The following is a 16541-nucleotide window of genomic DNA, read 5'->3' on the forward strand; positions in this document are numbered from 1 at the left end:
CCACAAGGTTGGGAAATGGCATTACAGCTTTTGGGGACACTGGGACCAGACTGAGGAACCCAGGCTACAGGTTGGCACCAGCCATGCGAAAGGCCACATGAGACAGCCTATGGGGTTAGCCAGCCTAGGGCTGGCACAGCATGAAGGAAACAGGCACGAGAGGCACAAATTGCCTGAGAGAATCAGGTTCCCCAGGCCAGGGATGGAGAGTGAAGGCCAGTATGGGTTTGCGGAATGTCAGAGCTGCAGGGACCCGGCTAGTTCAAATCCCCAGAGAGCGTGAGAGTTTCACCCAAAATAACACAGCTGTTGAGCAGCATGGTTATAGAGAAAAAAAGACTCCATCACTGGGGGATAACCTCAGGGGAGCTCAGGAAGCACTCAGCAAATACTTGATAACAAGTTTCTGGACTGAGTGCAGGGGCTAAAATGCCTTAAAGGAGCTTACAGTCTAGCCAGTGAGATGAGAAAAACAATCAGTGCAGTGTAAAAGTGATACCAAAATAAGTTTGGAGGAGGGCCCATTTCTGGATGGAGGGATCAATGGAGACTCCCTGGACTTGAACTTGATCCCTCAGTATCTGACTCTGACCATTTGCTAGTAACTGTAGGACTCCTGAGTCCTCGACCGTCATCCCCCAGCTGGTGGTGACAGAAGACACAGATGAAGATGCTCCCTCGGTACCAGATGATACCTCGGACTCTGGCTATGGCACTCTGGTCCCAGGCTCCCCCAAGGCGTCCCACTTCCCGCCAAACCGTCTACGCTCCAGGGCCTTTCGGCGGGACCCTCGCCTCACCTTCTCCACCCTGGACCTCCGAGATGTTCCTTTGCATCCCCTGCCTCCTGACCCCCAAGCTCCCCAACGCCGAAGCACCCCTGAACTGCCAGAGGAAAGTGTCCAGAAAGGAGGCAGCCTTCCCAGGGGAGACCCACCGACCTCGTCTGAGGAAGAAGACAGGACCTCGGTTGGAGAGAATGTGGTAGTGGAAAACTTACATAGGGCCCGACTTCGGGGGCAGCTCTCCCCCTCCCCGACCCACGCTGACTCTGCTGGGGAAAGCCCCTGGGACTCCTCAGGGGACGAGGAAGAAGAGGGGCCCTTCCTGGGACCCGGCTACAGCCCCTCCCCTCACCCGCTCCGGGCCGAGGACATGCTCCGAGAGATCCGGGAGGAACTGGCCAGCCAAAGGATTGAGAGCGTCCCCGAGCCTGGGGACAGCAGACCTCGGAAGCTGACTCGGGTCCAACTGCAGAGGATGCGGGGGCTTCACGTCGTACACCTGGACACGCCCCTGTCCACATCGTAAGTGCAGAAGGGAAGCTGGCGTGGGATGGAGCGGAGGGGAAGGCCAGTATGGAGCCAGAGGGGATGCCGGGGGGGGGGGGGGGGGCGGGGGCCGGTCAACACAGGAGGGCAGGACCGGAGGGGGGTCATGGCGGGGAGGGGCCTTTAGCTTCACTCTTCACCCCATGTCTGCCTACCTGACACCTGCCTCTTGCCTTTGCAGAGAGGTGTGAGGGAATACCTCCCTAAGAGTGCTGGTCACCACCTCCACCCCTGGATTCTACCTCAAGGACACTTCCCCAGGCACCCTGCCCTTCCTTCTCTGTGGACTTTGGGGATTAAGAGCTGTACATTGATGTATCACAGACACACCAGAGTCCCACATAAAGTTGTGCATAAATTATGGCCGTCCAGCCAGCACTAGATAAGGGCGGAGCAAAGAGAACCTGGGGGGTGAGGAGTCACAGACTGAGCACAGGTGACTCCTCTGTCAGTGGGCTGCACGAGGCTGAGGCATTCCCCGCCCCCCGCCCCGCCCCCGCCCCGGCCCGGCCAGGATCATGGCTCTGGCCCCGCCTCCCACACGCACCACGCAGAAAGGCCACTCCCTCCAGGAGCAGAGCTTTAATTCCGTGCTTTTAGTGTATTTACAGAAGTCCACAGCTCCAGCGGGAGGGCCCTTTGTTCTGTGCCTCCCCTGCCTTGGGACACTTCGGCTTACTCTGTGCTTGTCCAGGCAGGGGGACAAAGGTTCTATTAGTGTACATAATGGATACAAAGATTGCTTATCTACTGTGAAACACACTCAGGGACCAACCAGGGGCCCCCAAGCAGCCTTGCTGGGTTCTCCAAGTCCAAAATGGGCAATGAGGCATGGCGCCCCTCATCCTCGCAGCCACCGCCTGGGCTCCTGGCACACTCAGCCTCTCTCACGAGTACACACACTCCACATCACACAGACACACGCACTCTGACACACACTACACACAGCTCACCCGCTGGCAGTGCTCAGGCAGCTGAGAAAGGCTATATACACTGAGGGAGTAGCACCAGGTGAGTGGCTGCCAGATCATGCCTGCTCCGCCAAGACCCTTCCCCTCCAGAAAAACGGGGGTCCAGAGAGCATCTCGCAGGTCCTTCCAGGCTGCCTGGGACAGGAAGCATCCATCTCAGGGCTGCCCGCAGGGGGCAGGGCGTGGCCTCATCGGGGAAGGCGGGGCTCGGGTGCGAGAGGGGCGGGGCCTCCCAGCGCTTCCTCGATGTCCTCCAGGCAGCCGAGCAGGTCCATGTCGCGGAGCACGCGGCCCAGCAGCTCCAGCGTGGCCTCGCGCCGCGGGGTGCGCCGCCGCCAGGCCGCCAGCATGCTGTACTGCGCCTCGCGCAGGCAGCGCAAGTTCTGCAGCTCCAGCCGCTCGATTTCGTGATCACTCAGCCCCAGCCGCCGCACGAACTCCTTCCAGCGCAACGGGGGCACGCCGTCCACCACGGCGTACAGGGTCGCGGGGTCGGCTGCAGGGAGGCGGCGCGGTGAGCCCGGAGCGGCGACCCTCCCCGCCCGGCCCCCGCCCACTCGCCCCGGGCGCCCCGCCCACCCGCCTCCCCGGCCGGGGTTCCCTGCGAGGATGAATGAGGAACTCACCATCTGCGAGCGGAGCGGGGGCGCCGTGGGCGCTGGCCTCCCACTTCTGCACAGGGGTGGGGACGGGGGTGGAGGCTGGAGGCGCAGGGAGGATTGGGCCAGCCCCTTGGTGGGGCGGGGCCATCTCTCTGGGGAGTGATGTGACTCTGAAGTTGGACCGGTCACAGGGGGTGAAGGTGGGACTGGAGGCAGGACTGAAGCTCGGGGCCGAGGCCAGGGGCTCTGGCTCCCCCTGGGAGAGAGAGAAGGCACAGCATTAGCGGGGAAGAGGAAAAACAGCCCCAGCCCTCCTTCTTCTGGATTCCGGATGGGAGTTGGGGCTAGAGGGAATCAGGGGAGCCCCAGGACGAAGTGTGATTCCGGGTGATTTGGGTGTTACAAGATGACAATGGACAGTTAGGGAAGACTGCGGGTAGTTCCCCGGTTTCATCTTACCTCCTTTACAGGAGCCGACTGCCCACAAACTGAGAAAAAAGAAACAAAGCGTCAAAGATTTCACTTCCTCTCTCAGCCCTGGCGCCCATCATGGGGCTGGCGGTGGGTACTTGTGGTGACATGCTTCAGGGCCTATGTGGCCCCAGGGACGAGAGAGCTACTGATGCAGTATGAGCTCTCACCAGCTGAGCTCTCACCAGCCGTCCAAGACCACCTCGTGTCAGTGGGGTCCTCGCCAGCAAACTAAGGGGACACTCCTCATCTCCCTCCATGCCTGTGCATCCCTCCCTCCCGCCTCCTCTGAAGCCTCCTCCAGCATTCCTACCAGCACCCTTTCCCTTCCCAAAGGCCCCACTCACTGATGGAGTAGAGCTTGGGCTTCCAACGCTGGTAGCGGCATGCTAAAACAATGAGGAGGAAGGATGCCAGGCAAAGACCAAAGATGATCACCAGGGGCAACAGTACTGTGGTGCCTGGAAACAGAGCAGATTGTGGTCAGAGGAGAGGGGCTCTGGAGGTAGCAGGGCGGGATGGATGGGGAGGGGCATGACTAGGAAAGGGTCCATGGACATGGGCACCAGGATGGTTCTCCTCACCTGGGTCCTGAGAGTCGTTACTAGTTACAGGTAGAGCTGGACATAATTTCTCGCACTCCGTGTTCTTACAGCTAAAAGAAGAGAGAGTGCTGGTGAGTAGGGGCCCACCGTAAGAGGAATACAGGAAAAAAAGAAAAAGAAAAAAACCACACAGCTTGTTGGAAATTCTTGGCTTTACAAATATTTTAGCTATCTCTTGATATAATGGAAATTAGTCCTATCTTGGGAATTGATGCGGAGGAAAGAAACATTAGTTAATCCCCAAATCATTTCATTTTAGAGCTGGATTTGATCTTGAAGAAGCTATGTAGGAAAAGAGTTAAAAGCAGTCAGAGTCAGGTATAAATTCCAGCCCCATTCATTGGCTAGCAGTGTGACTCCAGGCAAATCACTTCACCTGTAAGCCTCAGTTTCCTCATCAGTAAAACAGGGATCCTACCCACTGTCAAGATTGAGGATTAAGTGAGATAATTATGCCTGACATATAGTAAGCCCTCGATAAATGCTGACTGTCATTGAATTGTTATTTTATCACTGTTTTACTGATGAGAATCCAGTGAAAAAAAGGTTAAAGAGCTTTTTCTCTAGATGACACTGCTGGTGACAACACCTAACTTTGAGAGAGGGGTCTAGCATGCATGTGAACAATTAAAAAACACATCTTGCTGGGGGCAGCCAGAGAACACTCTAGAACAAGCACATCTTCCCGTTTTGGAGCTGGCACTGGACAGCATGGACTAATGAGAACTACATCAGGGGTCCTAGAAGGAACTTGAGGAGGTGAGTTCTCAGCAGGAATCTGAAAGCAGGGAGAGGTCATTTTGCCCACCTCACAAGCTCATGGTGAGAACCACATGGAAGGGGTGTAGAAGTGCTTTTAAGGGGAAGAGACTAGTGGGAAAAAGAACAGAGTTTCTTGTCAGACACTTTGTGGCTATTTTTTGTGGTTCTTACAACTTTGCCAACCTGATGTCATTATCCTTACTTTAAAGGTAAAAACATATTCTCATAAAGACTTAAAAAAAGAAAAAAAAAAAGGTAAAAACAACTAAGGCTCAGAGATGTTAAGTCACTTGCCCAAGCTCACACAGCCAATACGTGGCTAGCCTGAGATGTAAACCGAGGGCAATTCAACTTTAGAACCCTCAGTTTCCTCTTTGCAAGCAAGTGTGCAAGAACAGCCTCTGCAGAGCCAGAAGGAGTGAGGAGGTGTGGTCAAAAGGACTGGGGAGGAAAGCGCATACTGCATTAAACCTAAGATCAATAATCAGAGACATTACGATTTACATCCCACACACACACACACACACACATGCACATGCCAAATGAACCATGATACACCGTCAACTGTTGTAAGATGCAGTATGATTTCAGAGATGTAAAAGTGTATTCCTAGAATCCATAGTAGGGCCTGTTGCCCAAGAATCTGAACGTCTTCCAAAAAACATCTGAACGTTTAAAAAGAACTTCAAGTCCTTGCGGGTATGTGCCTCTATCCACAGAGACTTCATGAGATTTTAGGAACAAGTTGGGGGCAGGGAGGACTGTCTGGTATCTTGACATGAAGTGTCTCCCATCCAAACAGCAGGAAGGGGCCAGAGCACCCCCCACAGTCTCCCCCTCCCCTCCCGGTCCAGGGCCCAGCAGCCGGCAGAAGTACTCACTGAGCACAAGAGACGCACTCAGCATCCCTTAGAAAGAACCCCACGTGGCAGTGGCAGATGGTGTCCTGTCTCTCCTTACCTGTAGGGAGAGATGCGGCACAGCTGAAGGAAGATGGCCCAGCACCCCGAGGGCCAGAGGGAGAACTAGGAGGGGCAGGAGTACAGCAAGCTGGAGACCGCCCTCCAGAGACGGGGTGACCAGCGGGGTCGGGAGGGCCATGCTCACAGGAGTGGTGCACCGTGCCGTTGGGGCAGAGGCTGCAGTTCAGACACTGGAACAGAGTCTCACTCCAGTATTTCTGATACTGGTTCTTCCTGCAGCCACACACGGTATCCCGGTCCACTGCGCAAGGAGCAATCTCCACCTGGAACATTTCTGGTGAGGGGAGTAGATAGGGTATGAGCTCCCACTGTCCCCCCCCCCCCGGGTGTGTCTCTCTGGGTAACACACGCTCACACCCATGCATTCGTTCACTTGTGCACACGCATCCCTGCCCACCAGCAGCAGCACAGCTTCGCACCTTCCCCTGGAGACAGACGTGCACACCCCTCTGAACACCCACCTGACCCAGTCGGTGTAGAGCCCCGCCCCCTGCTGAGACTCACCTTTCCGGCACTTGGAGCAGCTCAGGCATTGTCTGAGGTGGTTCTCCGAAGCAGTGAAGGTGCCGCGGGCACACACCCTGCAGTCCGTGTCCAGCCCCGGGCCCGGACAATCATTGTACAGGTAGGTGCCTGTGATTGGGGGGTCGGGGTTAGGCTGCAGCCCGGAGCCCCAGCCCCAGGACGGCCCGGGCACCTCCCCGAAGTCCCTGGGAGAGGAAAGGAGGGAGAGACTCCCAGCCCTGGAGAGACAGCCAAGTCAGGGACCCCGCGTTCTGGAACATCTGGAAAAAGCAAAGGAAGAAGCAGGGCCCCCTAACTGGGGAGTTCCACGGTTATCTCTTTCTCCTACCTTTGTGGCACTTTGTGCAGCAAATGGAATTATTTTGAGGGTGGCTATATTTCCCTTGGGGACACGAACTCTCTCTCTTCTCCCGGTCCCCGGGGTGAGGGACCAGCCCATGAATCCCCGCGGGGTACACATCCACCAACAGAGCTCGGAGCACCTGGGGAAGAGTCAGATGGAGGAGGCCCGTCAGGGGAGGGAGGGGCGGGGTCTCAGAGGGAGCGAGTCTAAAGCCTTCCCAGCTCAAGTCTTTTCTCCGCGGAACATTCTCCCCAGGCCACTCCCGCTCACACGCCACGTTCTCCTCTAAGCCTAGGCTGTCGGCACTGTGCCATCTTAATTGTCCTCTGGTGGTCCTGTGTATTCATTTCTGTCCTTCCAACTCAAGGCTGGTAAACTCCAGGCACGGGCCGTATTTTATCCTTATTTCCCCAAAGCAGCTATTAGTGCTGGACACAGGGCAGATGTTCAAGGAGTTTTCCGGGTTGGGAACAGGCCCTTCCGACGAGTAGCCCTAAAGATTGGGGTGGCGTTTCTCCATCTGGGTGCTGCGTTCACAGTGTATTCACTTCGTGCACATTCACGGAGGTGAACATTTAAGATCTGTGCGCTTTCCTGTATTATGTTATGCCATTAAAAAGGTTTTTTGTAACATCAGATTGGAGTGGAGGTGAGTGACGTCCCTGTGGGGACCATTCCTGGACAGCGGGCAGAAGCCAAAGGAAGAGTTTCTTTGTAAATCTGTACCAAAACCTCACTCAGGATCCTGCCCTCAGACTCCGGGCTGCATCCCCTTCCACCAGTAAACCTGCACAAATACCCCAGGTTGGCCAGGGCAAATGGGGAGCGGAGAAAAAGGGAAAGTTCGGGGTCAGGGATGGGGGTAGAAAGGTGATGAGGTTTAGGTGGGGCGGGAGTGGGCAAAGGCATGGAGGTTACATGCAATTGGAGCCGGCTGGAGGCTGGGGACCCGGCTCAAAGGCCACCGAGCCGGGAGCTGAGGGCGTGCCAGGGAGTCCCTCTGCCTTCTGCACATCGGGGTGTCCCGGGAGCCTGTTTTCCGGCCCCAGGCCAAGCCCACCGCCTCGGAATCACTCGCCCAGCCCTGGCTTCAGAGCTGGGACGGCACAGCCAGGAGGCTGTGTTGAGCTCCAACCCAGACTTTGCTGTTTCACCTCCTACCAGCCTCTTCCTGGCTTTCCCTGGGCCTTGATTTTGTTTGCTCTGCTATAAAGGCCGCCTTATGTAAAGATAAGAGGATGTCCTCCAAGGATGTTAAACTTTGGGAGCAACAGGCTAATCAGATCCCAGAAACCCCAGCCCAAGACAGGAGGGCCTGGTAGCCCAAGGCTGTAGGCCGGTCACGCCCCAGTCCCCCGCTAGGTGTCGCTGCAGCGGCCCGGAAGCCCAAGCCCCCGCCCCAGCCCCAGACAGGGGAAGCCACACTCAGAAACCCAGCTGCCACCCCCCAGGGGCGTAGGGCACCCTCCCCACCCAGAGGCAGCACCCTTCCCTGGCCACTCCAGCACTGTGCCACCTCCCCTGAGAACAGGGCTGAGGCTTCCAGAGCAACAGGAAAAGTCTGGAGTGTTTATGGGAAGGACTTCCCAGTCCTGAAAGTGTGGTTCCTTTCCCCGAAGAAGGGCTCACAGCACCTAAGGTCACTGGCACTTGGAATTCCATCCAGGCGGCTGGGAGCAGGGCCAACCGGCAGAGACAGCATCAGGAAAAAGAACGGCGGCGGCGGCGGGTTGGGCTGGGGGTGGGGGTCCTTCCCAGGAAGGAGGGAGAGGCGCCTTCTCAGGCCACGTGCCTCCCACCGCGATCTCCAGCACTTTGGGGGTTAAGTGAGATCCGGGAAAGGGAAATCTTTTCCCAGCAGCTCTGCCCGGTGACTCAGGCCAGAGGGAGGGAGGGAATCTAGGGGAGGGAGAGGGAACCAGCAGCTTCCCCAGCTCCTCAAGGGTCATGAGTCAGCAGAAAGGCTGAAGGGACCAGCCCGCAACTGGGACCCGATCCGATCCCTTCCTCGTGTGGGCCGGTCTCGCCCTCCAATCCCCACTCAGAGCCCCCTTTCCTCCCCTCCTCCTCCCAGGAGCCAGGCAATGGGCCTCAGTCCCTCTTGGCCCACTTTTTCGGGAAATGGCTCCCTATCCCATTCCATCCCAAAGGGAAGTCTCGGCCGACCCCGTGCTTCCTCCCATCGGGTCACTACCCGCCCCTCCCTGAGGGCCACTCAGCTCCTTCCCACCCCTCAGCATCCTTCCTTTAGACCCAGCCCCGCCCAGGCTCCTCCTCCTGGTTCAACCAGTCTCTCTACGGGTTTGTCCTTTCCCTGGGTTCTCACGTGAGCCCCCCTGACACTTCCCAGTTCCAGAAGGGAACAAACCAAGGCTGCCCTCCTACCCGGGTTCACTGCCTTCCCACAGCCTGACTGGTTCTGGCCAGCTGGGTTGGGCTTGGGGACCTCCCTGGGGTCCTGAGACAATCCTTAGGAAAGGCGGCCAGTTCTGAGGCTTCACATCCCCCTCCCACAAGCCCGCTGGCAGCACAGGCAAAACTCCAGAGCCCTGAGCACCCAGTTCCGGGAGGGAGCGAGCAAGACGGGGTGTAAGACAAGCAGCACCATTTCCCCAGGTCCCCCCCAGTCCCCAGCAGCCCCCCGAGCCAGCCCACTCTGACCCCAGGAGCCAGCAGGCACCATTCCTTGGCACTGGCTGTCTCCAGTGCTTAGCCGCTGCATCTTGCAGCAAAACAGCGGAAATAGGAGGTGAACTCGGAGCGCCCAGACCCCAGGCAGCCTGAGTGCCTGTGGCCTGGAGCAGGGGAAGGGCAGGAAGCTGGGGTGCCTGTGGAGAGACAGTTGAAGGGGTGGCCCAGCACCCCTCCAACTCCCCCATAACTTCCGCCTAGGGAGGCTTTTAAGTGTGACTTCCTGTGATGGGGCCGCAGCTTGGGGGTGGAGGAGCTGACAGCAGAGCGACCCTGTGGTCTAGCTCCGACCCAGCCGCCTCACTGTGCCGTCCTGCGTTAATTTGTTCATTAACTTAAAATGTCCTGTGTTCATTTGATGTCAAAATCTTTGGGGAGCTCACGACAGCTTCTCCTCCAAGGCCCAGTTGAGACCCGGCCTCCCTCCCCGGAAGCCCCCCATTAATGAGGCTTCCCCCCACTCCAGCTCATGAGATACACACCCACCCTGTGAACTTTAAAAATATGAATTAACAGGGCTTTCCTGGTGGCACAGTGGTTGAGAATCTGCCTGCCAATGCAGGGGACACGGGTTCGAGCCCTGGTCTGGGAAGATCCCACATGCCACGGAGCAACTAGGCCCGTGAGCCACAACTACTGAGCCTGTGTGTCTGGAGCCTGTGCTCCGCAACAAGAGAGGCCGCGACAGTGAGAGGCCCGCACACCGCGATGAAGAGTGGCCCCCGCTCGCCACAACTGAAGAAAGCCCTCGCACAGAAACGAAGACCCAACACAGCCAGAAATAAAATATATAAATAAATAAATAAATAAAAGATTACTAAAAAAAAAAAGTCTATTCATTACGAAAACACTGATTTATACCTATATTCTTTCATTCATACTCATCTATCCATCTAATAAATTAAAAAAAATATATATGAATTAACTATACCTATTTTGGGCTCTTACCATAACTACCTCAGGTGAGTACATATGATCTCCCCAAACAGACCATAAACTATGCGATGAGAGATGAGAAAGAGTGTTTTGGTCAGAGATAATGTCTAATCCTCCGCACCCAGAACTGGAAGAGGGAAATAAATGTGGTTTGATTGGGTGATTTCATGACTATCTGTCTTCCACTCCAGTCAAGGCCAGTGAAAACCAAAGTGGGAAGATGGGAGTCAGTGCCTCCCTGTAGGAATAGATTTATCTCCAGGGGAGAGTTCCCCTCTCCTTCCCCCACACACGCACAATCGCAAACACCCAACCAGGAGATGCTGACAAGCTTTCCTCTCCTTTTCAGCATCCCTGGTGAGTGAAGGTTTTGTGTCACTTACGAACGACACAAAGGCAGATATGAGTCTGAGAACCTCTGCTCTAGCCTGTTAGATGCTCACTTCACTTGGCTGTTCTCCAGACCCTCAACACGCCCCAAAAGAAATCCATCGACCTCCTGACCTGGACAAATGTCACACCATCAACTTCTCTTTGCCACCCTTCTCTCCTCAAGGCCCCCATCCCTCCTGTGCCACCATCCAGTCTGTAGTCCATCTTGCCAGACCTCCCCCGTCATCTCTCAATCCTTTCCAAGTCCAGGGGTTGCCTCACACCCGATCACTGCAACCGTCTTCCCGCCTTTTTCCTGCTCCAATCCATCCTACACGCTTTCTTATCTTGCATTCAAGCTTCAACCTGCACCCACAGGTGTGGGAATCTTCCTTTCCGGGGCCGGACCTCAAACATCATTTCCACGGGTCACTCTTTCCCTGAATGAGAACTTGCAGAGGTACCTCACTGCTATTCTGGACACATGCCCAGGCGCAGCAGCCCTGAGAGAACCATTTATGAATGAATGAATGAATGAATTCCTCTACCTGGGACCACGGTCAGGATTCTCTCTCCATCGCTTCCCCCACTTCCTCTAATTTTCTCTTTCTCGCTTCTTCTTGTTCCTCAACAGGGTCCTTCGCCTGCAGCCGAGGTGGTCAGCTTCCTGCCACCACCAGCCCCCAACACAAAATCCCATCTCTCCATTCCTCCGCTCTACCTCAAACCAGTCCCCCTTCTTTCCAGCCTGCTGCCAGGCAGTGGCTTTAAATCTCAGCTCCAAAACCACTCTTCTATGAGGCATTCCGTCCCTCATTCCATCCTTTATTCATTCAACAAACAGTTAAGGAGCACTGTAGAGGCGCAGGTCCCGCAGGGATGCCGAGATGAATACATGACTTGTGCTCTCAGTTGGGTCAGAGACGGGCGACTGTGGACTCGGCGTCTCTGCAGGGCGCACGGGCGCTGGAGCTGAGATCTGCTGAGCAGAAGAGGCAGCAGGACGGCACTCACAGCCCTCCCGGTTCTGCCTCCCATGGGTGTTCCAGGGCACCACGTCGCAATGCTTTTGTGGGCATTTCCCCCCAGAGTGTTCTAAAATCATTTTTTGCTGTAAGCTGTCTTGGCTCCAAGACTGTCAGCTCTTTGAAAGCAGCAAGATCTTATGTGCTCTGTTACAGTCTCTCCTGCATTCTTCCCCCACCTCCACGCCCCCCGCCCCCCCGCCACACACACACAGTTCCCTGTATTGCCCATTGAGTGGCGGGCAGTTGGAAAGCCCGTGGACAGCCTCACCCAGCACTGCACACCTCCTGTTTCCACTCCAGCTCCAGGCTGAGCCTGGTCCCTTAGCTGTCACACCCCAACCCCGGCTGGATCAGCTGCAGCCCCAGGCACATTCCTTCATCTCTTCAGTCTCCCCGTACCTCTAGTTTCCCAAACGCAGAAGCCACTAATTACAACCACTACTGATACTATTAACAATATGAAAGCTAACGTTTACTGAGTGCTTTCTGTTTGCTATACCCTGTTCCTCTACTAGAATAGAGACTCCACGAAGGCAGAGATTTTTGTTCACTGCTGTAAGTCCAGCACCTAAAAGAGTATCTAGCGCCGAGCAAGCACAAATGAATGGAATACTTAATATATATCTATCTATTTCATCTTCAAAACGACATTATGAGGTAGTGACGATTCTGTCCATCTTAGAGATAAAGAAGCAACAAGGCATGAAGGGTTATGTAACCTGCTCAAGCCCAGGCAGCTAGTCCCTGAGGGAGTCAGGACCGGACCGGGTGATTTACTGCCAGGAGACAAGAGAAGGCAGGGCAGCTGGATGAGGAGCAGGAGGAGCCTGTGGGAAGGACAGCCTGCAGGGGAGGGAAAGGTGGGCCTGGGGCCACAGGAGGGGGCGGGGTGCTGCGCAGGGAACTAGGGTCTAGAAACGTGGACTAGAGCAGAGGGAGCGGGAGGAACTGGAGAGAAAGGTTCAGAGAGGAGACTCGGAGGAGATGTGACAGAAGAGAAAGGAATGATCTGGGGACACAGTACAAGACCCTGGGGGAAGAAGAGGTGGGGGAAGGAGGAGTGGGGGAAGGAGGGGTGGGGGGAGGAGGGGTGGGGGGGAGGAGAGGTGGGGAGTGGCGGCTGGGCCAGGGAAGAGCAGGAACCCTGAAGAAAGTGGCCAACGCAGTGCCCCCAGCTAGGTGGAGGCGAGGGGCCGGGTTTCTGTGCAGGACGACTGCAGGACGTGGAGGGGTCAGGGATACATTGAAACAAGGCTGAAGCAAGAGAAAGGGACATTTTCCAGTGACGAAAACAACTGTCTACCAACTTCCCCAAACTGAGCTGTGGAAGAAGAAAGCAAGTGCTCTGTTGTCTGGGTCCGTGGGAAGGGCTTGGGGGGCAGGTCCAGGGCTCTGAGGCGGGGGGAGGAGGGTCAGGCCCATAGACAGTGGCCACAGATCCAGGGTGAAGAGTGCCCCCCGGGTGGGAGGCCTGGGCCTGGGGAGGCCACGGGGTTGCCGGGTCCCTATCCGGCTACCGATCCCCCTCCCAAATGCCTCCAACACACAGCATCCCAAGCCTACCCGCCCCAAGCCAGGGCCTCTCCCGGACTCAGTTTCCCCACTTCGCTGGCGTCCAGTCCCTGCCCTCCAGCAGGGTGTGCTCAGCCGGGCTCACCGGCAGCCTCGCCTCTCCACGGCCCAAGACTGCTGAACTGCCGGACAGAATTCAGAACCATCTGGACTCTGAGAGGACAGACCTTCTTTCTCCCAGTCCTTTCGGTTTCCGAACAAACTCCCCCGCCCCCGCCGCGGGCACCTGCCCCGACATTTCTGGCAGCCCGGGAGCCCCTTTCCCTCCCTGCCTTTCAGACTTCTCCCTTGCTCCCGACTCAGGGCAGCGAATGAATGGGGCTGTGTCTGAGGTCAGGCCGCGCAGGCCTGAGGCTGGGGCCCGGCCCTCGGCTCTCTCCCGCCCCAGGCGCCGCTCGCCCGCCAGCCCACTCCGCCCTCCGTCCCCCGTCTCACCAGTGGCAGCAGCAGGCCAGGCACGGTGGGGAGGCCCATGTCCGGCCAGCTGTGGCCTCTCACTCCCCCATCAGGGCTCAGGCAGTGGTGGACAGAGGCGACAGTGGCAGCGACACAGTCCCAGGATGAGCAGGGTCCGGAGTGGAGCCCGGGCGTCGGGCAGGGGAGTGGAGGGGGTTGAGACTGGGGCGGGGATCACAGCCGGGTCCTGGGGACCTCAAACCCGGAAGGCCGGCACTGCAGCCTGAGTTCGGAGAACTCCGAGAAGAGTCAAGCAGAGAGGAGGTGGGAGGGGAAGGGAGAGTGGGGTGTTGCAACTTCAGGGCAGGAAGAGCCGGGGTGGAGGCGGGAGGAGGCGGGAGGAGGCGGGAGGAGGCGGGAGGAGGGGGGGGGCCAAGGTGCCTTAACCTTTTGTACCCAGTCCGAGGCACGGGCGCCCGGATCCTGCTGCCCTGCCACGTGCGCGGGTCTGACCACTCCCACCCAGACACCCAGGGGCGCCGGCCCCCTGCCCCCTCCCCCATCGCCCGACCTTTCCCAAATGAACAACAGTAGAAAGACTCGGGGCTTTGGAGTCAGATTCGCTGGGCTCCAGCTCAGGATTCTCTGCTTTTTGGGTGGGTGGTCTTGGACAAACTCGGATGCTGTGTTCCAGTTTGCAAAATGGAGAGCCGCTGTCTCGTGGGGTTGCCGGCAGGATTTATTGACACCGGCAGGTAAGCGTCTGATGCCGGACAAGTCCTCAGTGTTCCTTAGAACCCCTTCCCCTTTCCCCAGAGTTCTCCACTGACACCGTAATCTCTCACTTTCCTAGGAATTTACGCCTCCAACCGAAACCTCAGAGTAAAGCCTAACCCTGACTTGGGGCCCTGCCGCCCCGCACCTCCCTTCCCCAACCCCCCCCGGCCACCACCCCCCCCCCCCGCCCCCTGGCCCCAGTTCTCATCCAGTCTTTGCTGGGCGATGCTCCCAACAGCGGATCCTGGCTCTGCCTCCAAACGATGGTGGGACCTCTCAAAAGACCTCGGTTTTGAAATGAGAGCGACAGTGCCTGGCCTACCTTCGTGGGGAAGATGACGTCATGAGGCCTAATGAGATCACATCCGTGACAATGCTGTGGAATTACAGCTCTCTCCATCAGGTATTACGAGTACATTCCCAGTGCCCCTTTCCCAAATATTCTGATACATCAATCCGAATTGCCCTCGGAGATAATCTACTGCAGCCCCCTTGTTTTATAATCGAGAAAACTGAGGCCCAGAGACACGCAGGTCATGTGCCCTGCAGAGCCAGCCCAGCCCCCAGACTCCTGACTTCAGACTAAGGGCCCATTTTGCTACGACACATAATTACCGCTTTCCATCAGTCCTTCTGAGTCAGACCCCACCCCCTGATTCTTTGGGTATTTTTAAAAATTATTTATTTATTTATTTATTTATGGCTGCGTCGGGTCTTAGTTGCGGCACGCGGGATCTTTCGTTGGAGCGCATGGGCTTCTCTCTAGTTGTGGCGCACAGGCTCCAGAGCATGTGGGCTCTGTAGTTGCAGCATGCGGGCTCTCTAGTTGAGATGTGCGGGTTCAGTAGTTGCGGCATGTGGGCTTAGTTCCCCAACCAGAGATGGAACCCGCGTCCCCTGCATTGGAAGGCGGATTCTTAACCACTGGACCATCAGGGAAGTCCCTCTTTGGGTATTTTATGCCATGCTTATCTGTGCAGGACATCTCCCAAATGCATCCCACAACAAGGGTACAACATTCACCCAAATATTCTCTGGCCGCAATGACCTTCCCTAGACCCAGTCCAGGCCCCGGGTCCTCCAGCCGCTGACGTTGCTGGCAATGCAGAGAGACCAGACAGGAGTGAGGTCCTAGGGCTTTGTGACTTGGCATCAGAGCTCCTCACCCCTTTGCCTCTTGATCCACCAGCTGACTCCCCACGCTGGCATCCACCCTCCCTGGCCCTTTCCTGGCGCCCCTCTGTGATCCCAGGAACGGAGCTGTGGATGTGAACGGAGCTTGGACGCCCCCACTTCTGGCTGACTTCACTCCACCCCATCCTCCAGCTTCTGAGGAACAAGAGGGTTGAAGCTGGACACACAGAGGAAGGTCACCTCCACCAACACACAGGGAGGCTCCAAGTACAGTACGAATGGACCCAAAGCAGAGCTCTTATAGAAGCAGAGTCACTGAAATAAAGTGCAAGAGTCAAATTGCCCAGTTTCCAGTGTAAGGACGCCAGAAGAGCCACAGGCTGCTCATGTAAGAAATGGGAGGCACGCATTAATGAGCAAACGCATGTAAAGTGTTTAGCAAGGGTTTGCCGTATACTAAGCATTCAATCAGTGGTAGCAATGTTAATAGTTTGTATTAACAATAATAACTTCAGTGTCCTATTTTTTTTTAATTTTTATTGAAATATAGTTGATTTACAGTGTTGTGTTAGTTTCAGGTGTCAATGTCCTATTTTTAATGTTACAAGGAATTTTTAGTAGTCTGTGCCAACTGTCAATGCCATTACACATAGCCCGGCACAAAAGGAGAATTTCTTTCATTGTTTAGGATAAATGCCTATTTACTCAGCAAGTTTAAAGTCTTGAGACACGTTGTATTCAACGGTTCAATAAAATTCTGTTTAAAAAAAGATGGTGAGAGGTGCATGGATCTAGGGATATGAACAGCTAACCAGTCTCTTGGAGGAGGTGAGAGTATGAACATAATCCCTCCAGGGGAAGAAGAAATCATGGCAAGGGAGACAATGGGAGAGATGGAGAAATAGGACAGGGGCAAACTAGGATTGGCTGTTAGGGCTCATGAAGCAAAGGATAAAGCGTATAAAGAGCTTTAGGTAGCAGAGCCCCGTCTCTCCATCACGTGTCACACACACACACACTCACACACACACACACTCACACA

General features: G+C 56.0%; 2 protein-coding genes and 1 long non-coding RNA gene across 17 annotated transcripts in view; 2 read left to right on the top strand and 1 right to left on the bottom strand.

Moving 5' to 3' along the window:
* PLEKHG6 (pleckstrin homology and RhoGEF domain containing G6) overlaps positions 1-1692 on the top strand; it is a 38712-nt gene extending 37020 nt beyond the window's left edge. For 10 of the 15 annotated variants that reach the window (XM_082349784.1, XM_082349777.1, XM_082349778.1 and 7 more), the window contains 2 exons: positions 603-1307; positions 1513-1692. In XM_082349784.1, the coding sequence (XP_082205910.1) occupies positions 603-1307; positions 1513-1522 (715 nt within the window). In that variant the 3' untranslated portion in view covers positions 1523-1692. The other 5 variants (XM_082349787.1, XM_082349789.1, XR_014233185.1 and 2 more) reach the window with 4 other exon arrangements.
* Positions 1693-1898: 206 nt separating this feature from the next.
* TNFRSF1A (TNF receptor superfamily member 1A) lies at positions 1899-13896 on the bottom strand. The gene is made up of 10 exons (XM_082349825.1): positions 13628-13896; positions 6579-6732; positions 6230-6358; positions 5850-5999; positions 5624-5702; positions 3960-4030; positions 3723-3836; positions 3364-3392; positions 2929-3160; positions 1899-2798 (listed from the first exon to the last, which is right to left on the bottom strand). Exons 1-10 carry the CDS (start codon positions 13664-13666, stop codon positions 2491-2493), a joined length of 1305 nt encoding a protein of 434 aa, XP_082205951.1. The 5' UTR covers positions 13667-13896; the 3' UTR covers positions 1899-2490.
* A 145-nt stretch (positions 13897-14041) lies between these two features.
* Positions 14042-16070, top strand: LOC309609010. The gene is made up of 3 exons (XR_014233190.1): positions 14042-14343; positions 14442-14768; positions 15555-16070. It is a non-coding gene; the product is annotated as an uncharacterized lncRNA (long non-coding RNA).
* Positions 16071-16541: the final 471 nt, after the last annotated feature.

Source organism: Balaenoptera borealis (genome assembly GCF_965194805.1).
Source record: "Balaenoptera borealis genome assembly, chromosome: 13".
NCBI classification, from domain to species: domain Eukaryota; kingdom Metazoa; phylum Chordata; class Mammalia; order Artiodactyla; family Balaenopteridae; genus Balaenoptera; species Balaenoptera borealis.